The following is a 13,579-nucleotide window of genomic DNA, read 5'->3' as shown; positions in this document are numbered from 1 at the left end:
TTTAGTTTAAGTAATTATGTTGTGTAATTTAAATTTGCACCGTGTTAAATTCAAACAACCAGGAAGAGGGCGAAAGGGGCGAAAATAAAACGGGGGCGAAAATTCCCATATATACAGTAGTTGGTTTCAAATGCAGTTTACATTCAGTCGGTTCATACTTTTACAGTTTTCATGACGTATCTTCAAGCATAATGAACAGGAACACATTTTCTGATTTTAGATTGCCCTTTAGGGTTGTACGGCAGGACTTGTGAAATGAATTGTAGTATAAATTGTCTTTACGCTGAAGGATGCAACACAACATCTGGAGTTTGTCAAAAAGGCTGCAGAGCAGGTTGGAAAGGATTAAAATGTGACACACGTAATAAACATATTTTTTTTTAATTTATATTTATTTTACTGATGACATTTATAAAGTATCAAAACTTGTTTATGCATTAAGCAAGACAATAAGCCGTTCAACATTACATGTAATTTTTTTACTGAGAATATCTAGAAAAAAATAGGAAAATTGTGGAAATTCCCTTCTCATTTGATAAGCTTGTGAAGACGGGGTGTATGGAATTGGATGTAAGCAGAAGTGCAGTGCCTTTTGTTCCGTGTCAGGTATTTGTGATCATGAAACTGGGGCCTGTAAAGAAGGTTGTAAAAGTGGCTGGGTGGGAATGGATTGTCTACAGGGTAGGTAAATATATTCATTATTACATTTGGTATCATTGAAGTTATAAGAAAAGTATATATAAACTCAGCCATATAATTGACCTTGTCGTTATATGTTATAAAAAAAATTGGAAAAAATGCATGTAAGAAAATGAATGATTTATGATCTATTAAGTTTAATGACTGATGTAAAAAAAAAATGAATTATGTACTTTAATGGATTTTACACAATTATTCAACACCCTTCTCTCTGTCTTAGTTTCAACACTTACGATATATCTTTTTAAAAATTATAAATGTTTCGCAAAACTTCAAATTAAGGCACATTACTAGGGTTAATCCAAAGGAAAAAAATCCCTGAGTATTTGTCATCATATAAACCTATCACATTTTATTCATGATGTAACATACAGCTTACAACAAAGAGACATGTGTTGTATCCTTGAGTGTGATATATGCACAGAGAACGAGCAGTATATGTGCTCAAAATCCATTCAATATCACAATCACGGATTTCAAAAACATCAGAGGTAGAATCAGCTGTCATGGGGGAGTAATCATCCCCTGCCAACCGATCACACCCCCGGCATGTCCTCATGTTCATGTTCCTTGTCATGATCGTTTTTTTGTTCCAACCGTTAAAATATGGCTGAAATATTGCAAACTCGGCGTAAAGCAACAATAATCAGTCATTTAATCTTTATGTTCCTTACTCATATGTTTATACATTTAAAAAGCATAATTTCAAAATATAATTGATTTGAGGCATCCTTTGGCATGTAAGGAGATAACAATGAACTACCAATTTAGAGCACAAAGTTAATTTCTTTTTAAAAAGAAGACGGCTCATATGAAAATGGGATGTTTTCTGTTCTTTTACAGTTAAGGAAAATGTTGAAGGAAAACTTGCATTATACATTTTCGTCGGTGCTTTCTCCATAGCCGTTACTGTTATAGTGATTCTAATAATTTACATCATCCGTTTGAGGTATGTTATTAGGCAATGCAGATAATCTATGAATTTTGCATGAAAATATAAGCTCTGTACATTCGATGATAGCATCACGTGCAATATTTAAGAGGTCATGCCAATAAGCATTGAGCTTCACCCTATATAATCATGGAAAGTGGAAAAATTTATTTCTTGCTCAAATTTTGTGAACATGATGCATATGATTAGTCTTTCAAAAAAATATATCTACCCGGGCATATGACCTCTTGTTTCCATGGCAACCAGAGTATTTTGTTATACTTATCAGAGAAATATGTGAACTGGCCTATCCTGTTATAATTCATATATTTGACCTCAAAACTCTAGGTATAATTTAATAATGTGGGTAATAAAGTGCTTTGAACTATATTTCTCTATTTTATAAGTAAAATTTTATTTGTGCTTAATTTTATTAAGATTTTACCGGTAAAATTATATCCCACAAAGAGCTATGTGGTTTGCAAATGCTGTGCAGCTTTAAAAATTTCTATATATATCTGTGGAAGGAGAATGTTCTGTTCAATATATTAGATAAATAAAATTGGGTAGACTCTTAAAACCTTAAGTAAAATATAAGATTGAATTGTTGGAAAACTCTGTTGAAAAACGATTGGATTGCCTCCCTTGCATGAGCTCTCTAGTAAAGGAGACCGGAAAGAATGGAACAGACAACAATTGAGGAAATGCGGGAGAAAAGGGAAAACTTCCAACTTGGAGTACTTGGACAAAAACATATAATGGTATGTTAAATATATATTTTTCATGTAAATTTTTGGGTAAACTTTGATAACTTTATCTATTTAAAGCAAGAGTAAAGATTAGGAAGGTACCTCAAGATTAATTTTTCTATCCTATGATGTGATACAAATAGGCCTATTGAGTGATGCAGCGAAGTTACTGCCTTACAGGTATTAAATTAAGAGCAACCTGTTATATGACCACAAATGTTTTCTTCTGCAGTTGTTAAATTACTCCTCATACAATTAAAGATAGATAAATGCTAATAATGAAATTTAAAATAATTTTATGCCTATGCTATTTGTGTATTAAACTGTTAAAGAGGTCATGAGGTCACACTGCTGGAAAGACTAAAGTCCCTTATATATACACACATAAATCATTTTAACCCACCTTCTCCCCCATTTATAAATCAGAGTTTCAAAACCTAAACTATGTCCAAATCTTAGTTTTAATTAGTCTTTCATAACATCAATGGAACAAACTGACAAATATACTTATCTTATGAGACTAATTTGCCAAATGAGTAGAGAATGGTACATATATTACCAATTCAATGTGGAAAAATAGCATCAAAGTTGTATATTTACCTTTATATTTTAGATGAAATATATTACTTAATGCCACAAATAAAAATTATTCTACACCCCCCCCCCCCCCCAAAAAAAAAAAAAAACAAAAAAAAACAAATTGGAATCTGTAAATTCTATATGAAAGGAAGCAAGATTGATAATGTTTAGGTAGTTCATAGATCAATTTTTCTGCTCACGAGTGTTAATGTACATAAAAGTTTGATTAAAATTAATGAATTAAAAAAAAACTGGGATTACATTGTATAATTCCATTTATAAAATTTTAAGATAAAGTAGTCAATAAATTATCTTACCACCCCACTCCCTATGTTCAGGAAAACAGACCTCATTAATTCATATTATTTGCTTAAAAGAGTCAAAATATACATATGTAAATTATGACGAAGGAATTAAGTAATGTTTGTCTTTGAGAATTGAACCACCCCATTTCAACTTTAAAATCCAGAACTCCTATATATTATGAAGCTTGTTCATCTGCATTGTTCTACTGTCTAACTGATTCATGCTAATTATTTACATTGACTAGCATAGTAGGAATTGCATACATATATAATGGTTATGCAGCCTTCAAAGAAGATAGGATGTACACGTAGGATTAATACATAAATTTGTTTTTGTTTTTGTTTTTTTTTTTACAGCAAAAGGTAGTTGAAGATAAAATCCTGTTGCTCTAAAGAAGCCACTGGAAGAAATCTATGGAAGGGAATTACCGCCAAAAGTCTATGTATCTTGCTTTTATTCTTATTCTGCCTACTTCTTTATGCTTTGTTATTATTGTAACTATATGTCACTTTATTGTTTTCATATTCGTCTTTATTGCATTTCACTTTGACTTTTATCCTTCTTCATTTCGCCCTTACTTCTATGTTTCTTTATTCTTGTTAAGTCATTTTATTTTATTTTTAAATTGATACAATATCTTAAATGATTATCTCTATTACGAACGTTAACTCAATCACGCAAACAATGAAGCATATTCAATGAAGACGAATGTAAGTTGTCAAACCGTCAAAATTTAGTGCGGCATTATAACGCTAGGTGGTGTGTTGTTCGCTACGAGTGTTGGTAAAACTAGGTAACCAAACCCGGGTCGGGTTATTTGAGATTCTTTAATACGCCTTAGTACTTTAATTATCAATCGAACTTCTGAAGGTCTGATCCAGTAATCCGATCCAATAATGGAAACTCCATATTCATTTTCTCTGGCCACACAGGATATACTGTAGTGGCCTCTTTTTTCAGACATAACTTTATACTATACTGAATATGTTTATTGAAAGGCCGACCCACTTTTTTTAAAAGTACGGGTCAAATAAGTTAATGTAGTACGTATAGTAGGTAGAAAATTTAAATTTGACTCTATAGAAGAAGTTGAATCTAAGCCAAAACTCATCCCGCCTTCGAAATAGGATTTCATTGGCATCGGAAGCAAAATGAAAGGGGGGGCTAAGTGTAAGAATTTTTTAAGACCATCAAAAAAAAAAACCTGACAAGCAAAAAAAAAAAAAAAAAAAAAAAAAAAAATAAAAGAAATGTCCATTTTCCGAACTCAAATATTCAATTTCGTGGGGGTGGGTGAGGGGGGGGGGAGGGTAGGTTCGAACGCCAGTGCCAAAGTTTTTTTTCCAATACACCACCACTTTCCCCATTTTAAACCTATACTGCATTGTGCCCATGGCAAGTGGGGGAGGGGTATAACCTATGCAGGAACGTCTGTACTAAGTCTATCTCTGGAAAAAAAAGTGGGGACTAAGTCCACCCCCTCCACGGTTCCGACGCCTAGTATGTATTTTCAAGTTTTTTTTGCGCTTGTCAAGTTGTTTTCAGCCGGGTACTTTAATATTTATTCTCTTGTTGCCCCCTCCCCACTTTCAAAAACTTACAATGCTACGTTACTGTTCTCTCGCCTGAAAAATATAACTCTATTAAAGTTATTTGTTGGATAATTGAATTCTAGTTTAATTGATATAAAAATGTTCAATATTTTGATACTAGTTAACCCTCATAAATTGGGTTGTTTTTCAGAACCTTCCACTGTACTGAAGTTTATTTCATGACAGATAGTAACTGCTCATGTGTGTGATTCTAGGGGCAGGGCTTTGCAAAGGAGTGAGGAGCGTTAATATGGGTAGGCAGGCGCGGATCCAAATTTTTTTTCCAGCGGGAGGGGGGGGGGGGGGGGCGGGGGCCCCCCAGCCCAAAAACAAAAATTCCAATCCCAGAAATTACTTGACGAGCATAAAAAAACCTAAACTCGCCCAAACGTCAAAATCCAATTTCGAAGGGAGCGTTTAACTTTTTTCCTTGCTTTAGTATATACATTTTTAAACCTTGTAAATTCCAGGGGGTCCTTAAACCCCCTCCCCCTCTAGATCCGTGCATAGTAGGCGAAGTAAGAACTAGGCTTCATGCATCCAGACATACTAGAAACTCCCTGGTCTTATTTCCAGCGTTAATATTTCCTATTAAAATAGCACTTAATTTTCAATAAAGAAAGAAATATCTTTAGTACGCATCGTATTTGTGATCAGCCAGGAGAGCTAAAAAAATCTTAAAACTCGAAAATTCTGTTTGGTGGTGGTGAGGGGGGAGGGGTCGTCAACTTTTTTACAGTGCTAAATTTTACTCATACCAATAAGTACATGACTTTTAATATATAAATTGACTATAAGTACTGCAACAAAAAGGGTAAGACAGGGACGTAGTATCAGAGGGGGGGGGGGGGCAGGGGGGGGGGCTCCCCACCCACTTTTTCGCCCGACATTACCTTTAAAATAGAAAATTTTTACTTAAAGGAAGATTACCCCCCCCCCCCCCACATTTCACCACAGTGGATATAAAAAAAAAATTCCCCCCAAAAAATTGGAATTGAAAAATAGTTGTTCTTGAAAAAAGTTAGCCACTTTGCCGATGGAGAGCTGCAAATTTGTCCTATATACTTGGCACTTATAGCCATTGAGCAATGAGGGATCTTTTCTTGTGCCAGCACCTACTGCGACACGGGACCTCGGATAACAAGGTCTAGATCGATGGATTGAAATCGACATCCTACAGTGGGATTCTTACCCACGACGTATTGATCGACTCTTTACTACTGTACTTCGTGACTCTGGAGCAGACGCCGTTACCACAGTGCCACGCAGGCGACTTAACCCAGGGGTGAGGGGGGTTGTCATAATCCATATGGACTCGTGAAGATTATCTATATTTAACTATTGGTTAAAATGATTTAATTGTAAAGCACTTTTAGAAGGACGGATAACTTTTCTTAAAAAACTGAAAACGTTCGTATATATAAACATCGTTTTACGATTAAAAAACTATTCGGGGGAGGGGTTGCTATGAAGGGGGGATTGCTATATATAGCAAGATTTCCCACGGAAGACTAGCAATACCCCGGGGGAAGTCCAAGTGTATAGTCTTCCAAAGGAAACATCACTATGTTTTACTTCAAAGGGAAATCTTACCATCTAGGACTTTCGAGGGAATGGCATGTACATATATCGGGTACATACCTGAACTGATAACAAACATCATTCATTTGAAAATTTAAGTTCGATCGATAAAGTATTAAGGCAGAAAATTGGAAAAAAAAAACTCGAATAACCCCGGCCCGGTTTGCTTACCTAATTTTACCAACACTCTTAGCGAACACCCCTGCCACCTAGCGTTATAATGCGGCACTTAATTAGGACAACTCGTATTCGTCTTCATTGAATATGCTTCATTGTTTGCGTGATTGAGTTAACGTTCGTAATAGAGATACTGTATCAATTTAAAATAAAATAAAATAAAGAAACATAGAAGTAAGGACGAAATGAAGAAGGATAAAAGTCAAAGTGAAATGTAATAAAGACAAATTTGAAAACAATAAAGTGACATATAATTACAATAATAACAAAGCATAAAGAAGTAGGCAGAATAAGAATAAAAGCAAGATACATAGACTTTTGGCGGTAATTCCCTTCCATAGAAATCTACATGTGTCTTGTTTCGAACAATAATTTAAGTTTTAAATATAATTGTTTTACCATGTTCCATATCAATTGCCACATAGCTGTCTAAAAAACATCTATCCCCAGAAGTGAATGTGAAGGAATTGAATGGAGGACTATGTGTGTTATGTATTTTTTAAATATGATATGGAGAGTCATTTAAATAAGAACATTCTGATTTTATTTATTACCAGGTATTGTCTTAAGCATGTTAAGGAGTATTTGTCAAGAGTTGAAGCATTATTCATACACTTAGAAGAAATCTCCTTCCTAAAAAGAAAATTAATGAAGATTGTGCAAAGAGGACAAATTATATTTTTATACCCCCCGCAAACGAAGTTTGGGGGGTATATAGGAATCACCTTGTCCGTCTGTCCGTCCGTCTGTCTGTCTGTCTGTCCGTCCGTCCATCTGTCTGTGCAATCGTGTCCGGTCCATATCTTTCTTAGAGAGGGACATTAGAATCTACTACTCCACACTAAGATAGCTCATGACCTAAGGGTGTGTCATGACCTTGACCCAAGGTCATTTGGGGAAGTTCAAGGTCACTGGAAGAAAAATGTCAAAATTCGTGTCCGGTCCATATCTTTCTTATGGATAAACTTGGTAGGTTCTCATTTAACACAAAGATTGCCCATGACCCAAGGGTGTGTCATGACTTTGACCCAAGGTCATTTGGAGAAGTTCAAGGTCACTGGTAGAAAAATTTCATAATTCGTGTCCGGTCCATATCTTCCTTATGGATAAACTTGGTAGGTTCTCATTTCACTCAAAGATTGCTCATAATTCAAGGGTGCATCATGACCTTGATCCAAGGTCATTTTGGGAAGTTCAAGGTCACTGGAATAAAATTTTCAAAATTCAAGTCTGGTCGATATCTTTCTTATGGATAAACTTGGTAGGTTCTCATTTCACTGAAAGATTGCCCATGACCCAAGGGTGTGTCATGACCTTGACCCACGGTTATTTGGAGAAGTTCAAGGTCACTGGTAGAAAAATTTCGTAATTAGTTTTTGATACATATCTTTTTTATGGAAAAACCCCAGCGGGAGGTATTTTGTCCCGTTTGGACAGTTTTAGTTTAATTTACTTTATTTAAAAAGAAAAAGCAAAAAAACTAGAAATATGTTCATATGGCATGAATACCCTGTCGTGGTTATATTAGTAATGCAACATGAAAATTTTAATTAGTGTGTGAAATTTGATCAGAATATCTTGAATAGTGATGCAGTTGAATCGTTTACATCAGTATGTATCAGCATAATGAAGTTTGACACTAATTTCAGAAAAGTTAGGTCAAAGGAAAAGCCAAGGTCAAAAAATGTTTATGCAGTTGAAAAGCTCTCATCAGTATGTATCAGCATATGAAGTTTTACATAGAAATTATAATATAGGAAATTCTTGAAAAATCTTCTTCTCAAGAATAACAAAGCCATGATTGGTCATTTTATATGGAAGCATCCTCAGATAGTGTAGATTCAAGTTTGTTCAGATCATGACCCCCCGGGGGTAGTTTGGGGCCACAATGGCCTACCAAAGTTTTACAGATAAATATATAGGAAAATTCTTTAAAAATCTTCTTCTCAAGAATAACAAAGCCATGATTGGTCATAATTAATTGGAAGCACCCCTAGGTAGTGTAGATTCAAGTTTGTTCAAATCATGACCCCGGGGTAGGGAGGGGCCAAAATGACCGACTAAAGTTTTACATAGATATATAGATATATATATATATATATATATAGAAAAATTCTTGAAAAATCATCTTCTCAAGAATCGTAAAGCCATGACTGGTTATGGGACTTCTTTTGGATTAAAACTTTTCAATAATAAACCAATTTTCTACTTTTTCCTAGCCACAGTGCTCAGGTGAGCGATGTGGCCCATGGCCTCTTGTTTTGATTAACCAAATACTAATTTTGTTCTTGAACTGTCTAACAGGACCATGCAGCTTGAAAATTATGATGCAAAAAATAAATAGCAATATATGATAAATGCCTCAAATGGCCCCTTAAAATGAATATCTTTAATTAGTTTACTTTATTTGTAGCTTTAATTTGTACAGCTATACATGCAACCTTTATTGGTCATTTTCAAATTGATCAAAATGCGCCTAATACAGAAATATGACATCATAAAGTTCACATTTTCCCGCCATTTTAGCATATCTTGTATAAAACTGCTTATTTTCAAGCATTTTTTTTCCAGAAAGTATAGAGAGCAGACTAGAACAAGCTTTATATTTTTACCAAAGATGTATCCATCCAATACTAATTATAGTGACATAAAAATTATGTATGTTCTATACTGCACTCTGTTTCCTATAAGACAAAACATCAAATAGTCATATTTTTTGTCTTTTTTGATTAGATAGCAAAAATAGCATTATTTCTCATGTCATTTTCAGCCAGTGACTGCATATAAATATGAAAAATATTTGGAAATATTTCGAATATATATTCTTTTCAAATTCAATATCAATCAAACATATCTCAATATCATTCTAAAATGTTGATTTTTAGGGGGCCAAAATTAGCTCTTATCATGTATAGTCCTTTATAATTTGACATTAAAGTCAAAGGTCAAGGTGAAAAGAAGGAAATATTTCTAATATATCCACATCTTCAAATTAAATATCAATTAAACATACCTTAATATCATTCTAAAATGTTGATTTTTAGGGGGGCAAAATTAGCTCTTATCATGTATAGTCCTTTATAATTTGACATTGAAGTCAAAGGTCAAGGTGAAAGGAAGGTCATGGTATTTTATGACTCATTTTCATTCCAGATGCACCAATCTGTTACATTTGACATTGTTTCTTATAGGATAAATTACTTATAATACAATGAACTATTTGCAGGAAATCATCTATAAATGCCTAAATTTGCATATCTTTGAATCTCCATGGCAACATTGTTTTTGATTGTCTACCCAATTTTATTTTTTTAATTCTTCAATTAACCCAACCCTAACAAAATCACACTAAAGAGTTTATAAGTAGTTGCACAGCATTTTTTTAAAAGCCTTTCAAAAAGTGGTGCAAATTCAACTATTTTTTTGTTCAAATCATATCTCTTCTTCCCATCACCATAGCAACGTACTGAAAAAATGTAATCATATTTAGTTGGTCACCTAAGAACTTAGAATTAAGTCCTCCTTAAGGAATGAGTAATTGCAAACAATATTTTGACAACATCTATGTGCATATATACTCTTTTTATGGCAATATTTGCCTGTTTTGAAAGTAAAAAATCTATTCTGGTAACTAAGGAAATGTTTTTCCTTGGATACGACAGTGTCGTTATGGTTAAAATCAGTATTTTTGTATTTTTTTGTTTAATTGTGATGGAAATAATCCATAAACACTGATTTCAAGAAAATTAAAATGTTTGACTTTCCATTCAAAGCTCAATGCTTACTGGCATGGCCTCTTAACACTTATAAACGAATGCAAATCAACATATTTTTCACAATCTTTAAGAGGCAGAATTGGACAATTTCATACGATTGATAAATATAATACAAGCAAGAATTTGAGCATGGAAGCAGAAGGGGAAAACTATGACGCAATTATCAATACGTCGAACAACGAGTATCAAGAACTTGGAGTGATTGGTCAGAACATCCCAAGATATTAGTGTAATTTTTTTTTCTGTATCGAGAGCAAAAAGAACAGATAAGACACCTCCTTGTCTTCATTGTCTCACACACCATCATAATGCATGTGACAATTTACAACTGTAATTTATGTATTGCAATTATACAATTAACACGCGTTGTTCTGAAAAAAAGTTTTATCTTACTTTTTTATATTTAAATTGTTACCACTTTTTATCTTTTGAAAAATCTTGTATATTTTATTGTAATCATCTTAACTTGTATATTGTTAACACAATGACAAGAAATAAGTTAAAAGCGTATCATACACGACTTGTTAACCTAAAAGATATGAAACTCCTCTTATTTTTTTGTGTCTATTTTAAATAAATAATAAATGGAAATATGTCGTATGTGGTTGCATTTAATTCAGCAAGTCACTCGATATTCGTCACTTTAAATGTTTTAAAATGTTTCATTCTATTTTATTCAATGTTTAACAATATTATGAAATATCGGTTTATTAATAAATTTTACGAAAATTTTGAATATTCTTTAAAATTATTTTATGAAATAACCATTTAAAACATATAGAATCTGCTAAAGATGCAATTTTATTTTTATGAATTGTAAGACTTTTTTTTAGCAATAACTTATGATTTGAATTTTTTGTTATAATGTATATGATATGAAAATGCAATAATTAAGAGCAATGATTAAAATCTCTTCTGGAGAATGAAAGTTAAAAATAGATTTACAATAAAATTTCAGAATATCCAACCATGATGTTAACCTCGTTTTGAGTTAATTAAACTGCAATTAGATTTTTTCCCCTTCAATCAATTGAAATGATTTTATCACAAGAAAATAAAACATTGATTTTTTAATGTTTACTTGGTTAAGTAAAGTCATTGAAAAGAAATCATACAATCTAAACTTGCATGTATATAAAGTTTGAAAATGAAATCAGCAAAGAAAATAAAAAAAAGAAAGGAAACAAAGAGATTATCCCATTTTTTCTGTAATATTTGCTTATACTAAAAGGTAATAAGGCATAAAATTTTAATATTTAATCTTGAATAATATAGACTCATTTAAGTAAACTTCCTAAAGTTTTGTGTCGTAGTTAGTAGATATATCTAATTTCGAAGTGTTCTGGTTATTGTGATTTAATTCTATTGGTTGATCGTCTTTTTTTATCAAAGCCACACTGTCCGTTTGAGGAATGACGGAGTCGTCTACAGAGTAAGAGGTGCCAGTCGATGTTCTAGAAAGTATCATCCTAAAGAAAAAAATACTTCTCTTAAAAATCATTATAAGAAATAATATAAGAAAGAATTTAAGAGAAATTCTCAATTGAAAATCTTAAAAAATTCAGAAAAGCTTTACCTTACCTTTTCTTTATTTTGTAGAGCGCATAAATGCCAATTATAAGAAGAGTGGCGCAAAGTGTGCTCAGGATACCATAAAATTTTATTTGGGACACGTTTTCACTGTCCTGGACTGTAATACAATTACATTTTATATTCAAGTTATATTCAAGTCTTTATGGTTAGGATATATATATATATAAACACGTTATTTAAAAAAAAAAAACTTACCAAGTAGACAGTCATTTCCCTGTACTCCAGCTTTACAGCCATAATTACAGGTACCAGTCACGTGATGACAGTCACGTGATACTTTGCAAAACGGACTACATGCACTTTTACAGTTAGGTCCATAAAACCCAAATTCACAAACTACAATTCAAACACGGATTAATCGTTTCAAGCAAAATATTTTTTAGACATACTTTTCAGAAATTTATTAAAACAAAAAAAAACTATACAACAGCATCGAAAGATCAAAAAATAGAATTTCAAAATTATTTACTTTTATCACATTTATTTCCATGATATCCAGCGTCACAACCATTTACACAGGAACCGTTGATATGATGACAAGAACCGCTGTCGACTGTACATTCTCCACAAGATTTGTTACAACCTTCTCCATACCAATTCAAATCACACACTACGATATTTATAAAGTTATATAGTATTACATGTTAAAATAATGACCTTATAATCTTTTGTTTTGGAAAATATTTTTTTTTTAATTTTAATTTCACAGTTACTCAGTAGATTAAGTCTAGCGAAGATAAAAAAAATAGCTTTGATCAACATGTTGGGTTTGTAGGTTATCACATTCTTACCCCATTCTTACCCGTTTACGTAAACACTCTCAAGGAAACATTTGTAAGTAAAAAAGATAAATACCCTCATGACAGAATTCTCCTTTAAAACCAGGATGACATATATTTCCACAGGAACCATTCATTCTGTTACACTCTTTGCATGTATCATTACACTTATACACACAATTTTCTCCAAAGTACCCATCATGACATGCTTAAGAAGATATGCATATGTATTTCAGATACATGAAAACAAATTTATATATACCTACACCCGAAGGCGTTTATAGACTCAGATATACAGATATTCAATTATCAATCAAACAACATTAAATTTTTAAAATTTTCATTCTCTTATAATAATGTCATTTGATTGAGAACTAACATAAATGAGAATATCATCCTTTTTACATTTATTATTTTAGAATAAACATTAAATTTATAATTTATGAATACATATGGTCGGTGGTTTTGATTACTTGTATTGCAGTATTTTCCTTTATATCCCCTAGAGCACCCATTCAAACACGTCCCATTTATTTGGTTACATTCCTCAGATCTCTTGCAATATCCACAAGCCATGTTACAATTCTCGCCGAAAAATCCATCATCACATTCTGAAATAAGTTAACTTATCTACTCATACACGCGCAAAATATTCTTAATAGCCTGACTTCATTTCATTTTCAATATTACAATTTCATTTTTGAAACAAAAAAAAAATAGAATAGATTAGTCAGTTTAGTGTAATTTTTAGTATTTCATTAACATTTTGAAAATTACATTGAAAAAAGCAATCTGAAAAATCATTAAATTCAATTAA

General features: G+C 32.5%; 2 protein-coding genes across 3 annotated transcripts; one reads left to right on the top strand and one right to left on the bottom strand.

Annotated features, from left to right (window-relative positions):
- The first annotated feature begins 226 nt into the window (after window positions 1-226).
- On the top strand, window positions 227-10,730 carry LOC134240921 (multiple epidermal growth factor-like domains protein 10). The gene is made up of 4 exons (XM_062723035.1): window positions 227-361; window positions 541-681; window positions 1,543-1,648; window positions 10,462-10,730. The coding sequence occupies exons 1-4, from the start codon at window positions 256-258 to the stop codon at window positions 10,616-10,618; spliced, it is 510 nt and encodes a 169-aa protein (XP_062579019.1). The 5' UTR covers window positions 227-255; the 3' UTR covers window positions 10,619-10,730.
- An 867-nt stretch (window positions 10,731-11,597) lies between these two features.
- LOC134240906 (scavenger receptor class F member 2-like) lies at window positions 11,598-13,369 on the bottom strand. Of its 2 annotated transcripts, none has more exons than XM_062723015.1 (6): window positions 13,236-13,369; window positions 12,839-12,970; window positions 12,453-12,593; window positions 12,179-12,319; window positions 11,972-12,080; window positions 11,598-11,859 (listed from the first exon to the last, which is right to left on the bottom strand). In XM_062723015.1, the coding sequence occupies exons 1-6, from the start codon at window positions 13,336-13,338 to the stop codon at window positions 11,685-11,687; spliced, it is 801 nt and encodes a 266-aa protein (XP_062578999.1). In that variant the 5' UTR covers window positions 13,339-13,369; the 3' UTR covers window positions 11,598-11,684. The 2 variants fall into 2 exon arrangements, with proteins under 2 accessions (XP_062578999.1, XP_062579008.1); XM_062723024.1 differs by having other exon boundaries at window positions 11,598-11,844.
- Between the last annotated feature and the right edge of the window lie 210 nt (window positions 13,370-13,579).

Source organism: Saccostrea cucullata, unplaced genomic scaffold (genome assembly GCF_032062105.1).
Source record: "Saccostrea cucullata isolate Sc308-1 unplaced genomic scaffold, CSIRO_AGI_Scuc_v1 ctg13831, whole genome shotgun sequence".
Classification (NCBI taxonomy): domain Eukaryota; kingdom Metazoa; phylum Mollusca; class Bivalvia; order Ostreida; family Ostreidae; genus Saccostrea; species Saccostrea cuccullata.
This window is presented reverse-complemented; position numbering and strand designations above follow the sequence as displayed.

What these genes read in the sequence shown, in the direction of transcription:
- LOC134240906 (XM_062723015.1), bottom strand. Translation starts at nt 13,338, where the DNA reads ATGGCTTGTGGATATTGCAAGAGATCTGAGGAATGTAACCAAATAAAT. An exon ending in AGGAAAATACTGCAATACAA is followed by an intron (nt 12,971 to 13,235) that starts GTAATCAAAACC and finishes TATCTTCTTAAG; the next exon opens with CATGTCATGATGGGTACTTT. An exon ending in TGGAAATAAATGTGATAAAA is followed by an intron (nt 12,320 to 12,452) that starts GTAAATAATTTT and finishes TTTGAATTGTAG; the next exon opens with TTTGTGAATTTGGGTTTTAT.
- LOC134240921 (XM_062723035.1), top strand. Translation starts at nt 256, where the DNA reads ATGAATTGTAGTATAAATTGTCTTTACGCTGAAGGATGCAACACAACA. An exon ending in AGGATTAAAATGTGACACAC is followed by an intron (nt 362 to 540) that starts GTAATAAACATA and finishes TCATTTGATAAG; the next exon opens with CTTGTGAAGACGGGGTGTAT. An exon ending in ATTTACATCATCCGTTTGAG is followed by an intron (nt 1,649 to 10,461) that starts GTATGTTATTAG and finishes ACAATCTTTAAG; the next exon opens with AGGCAGAATTGGACAATTTC.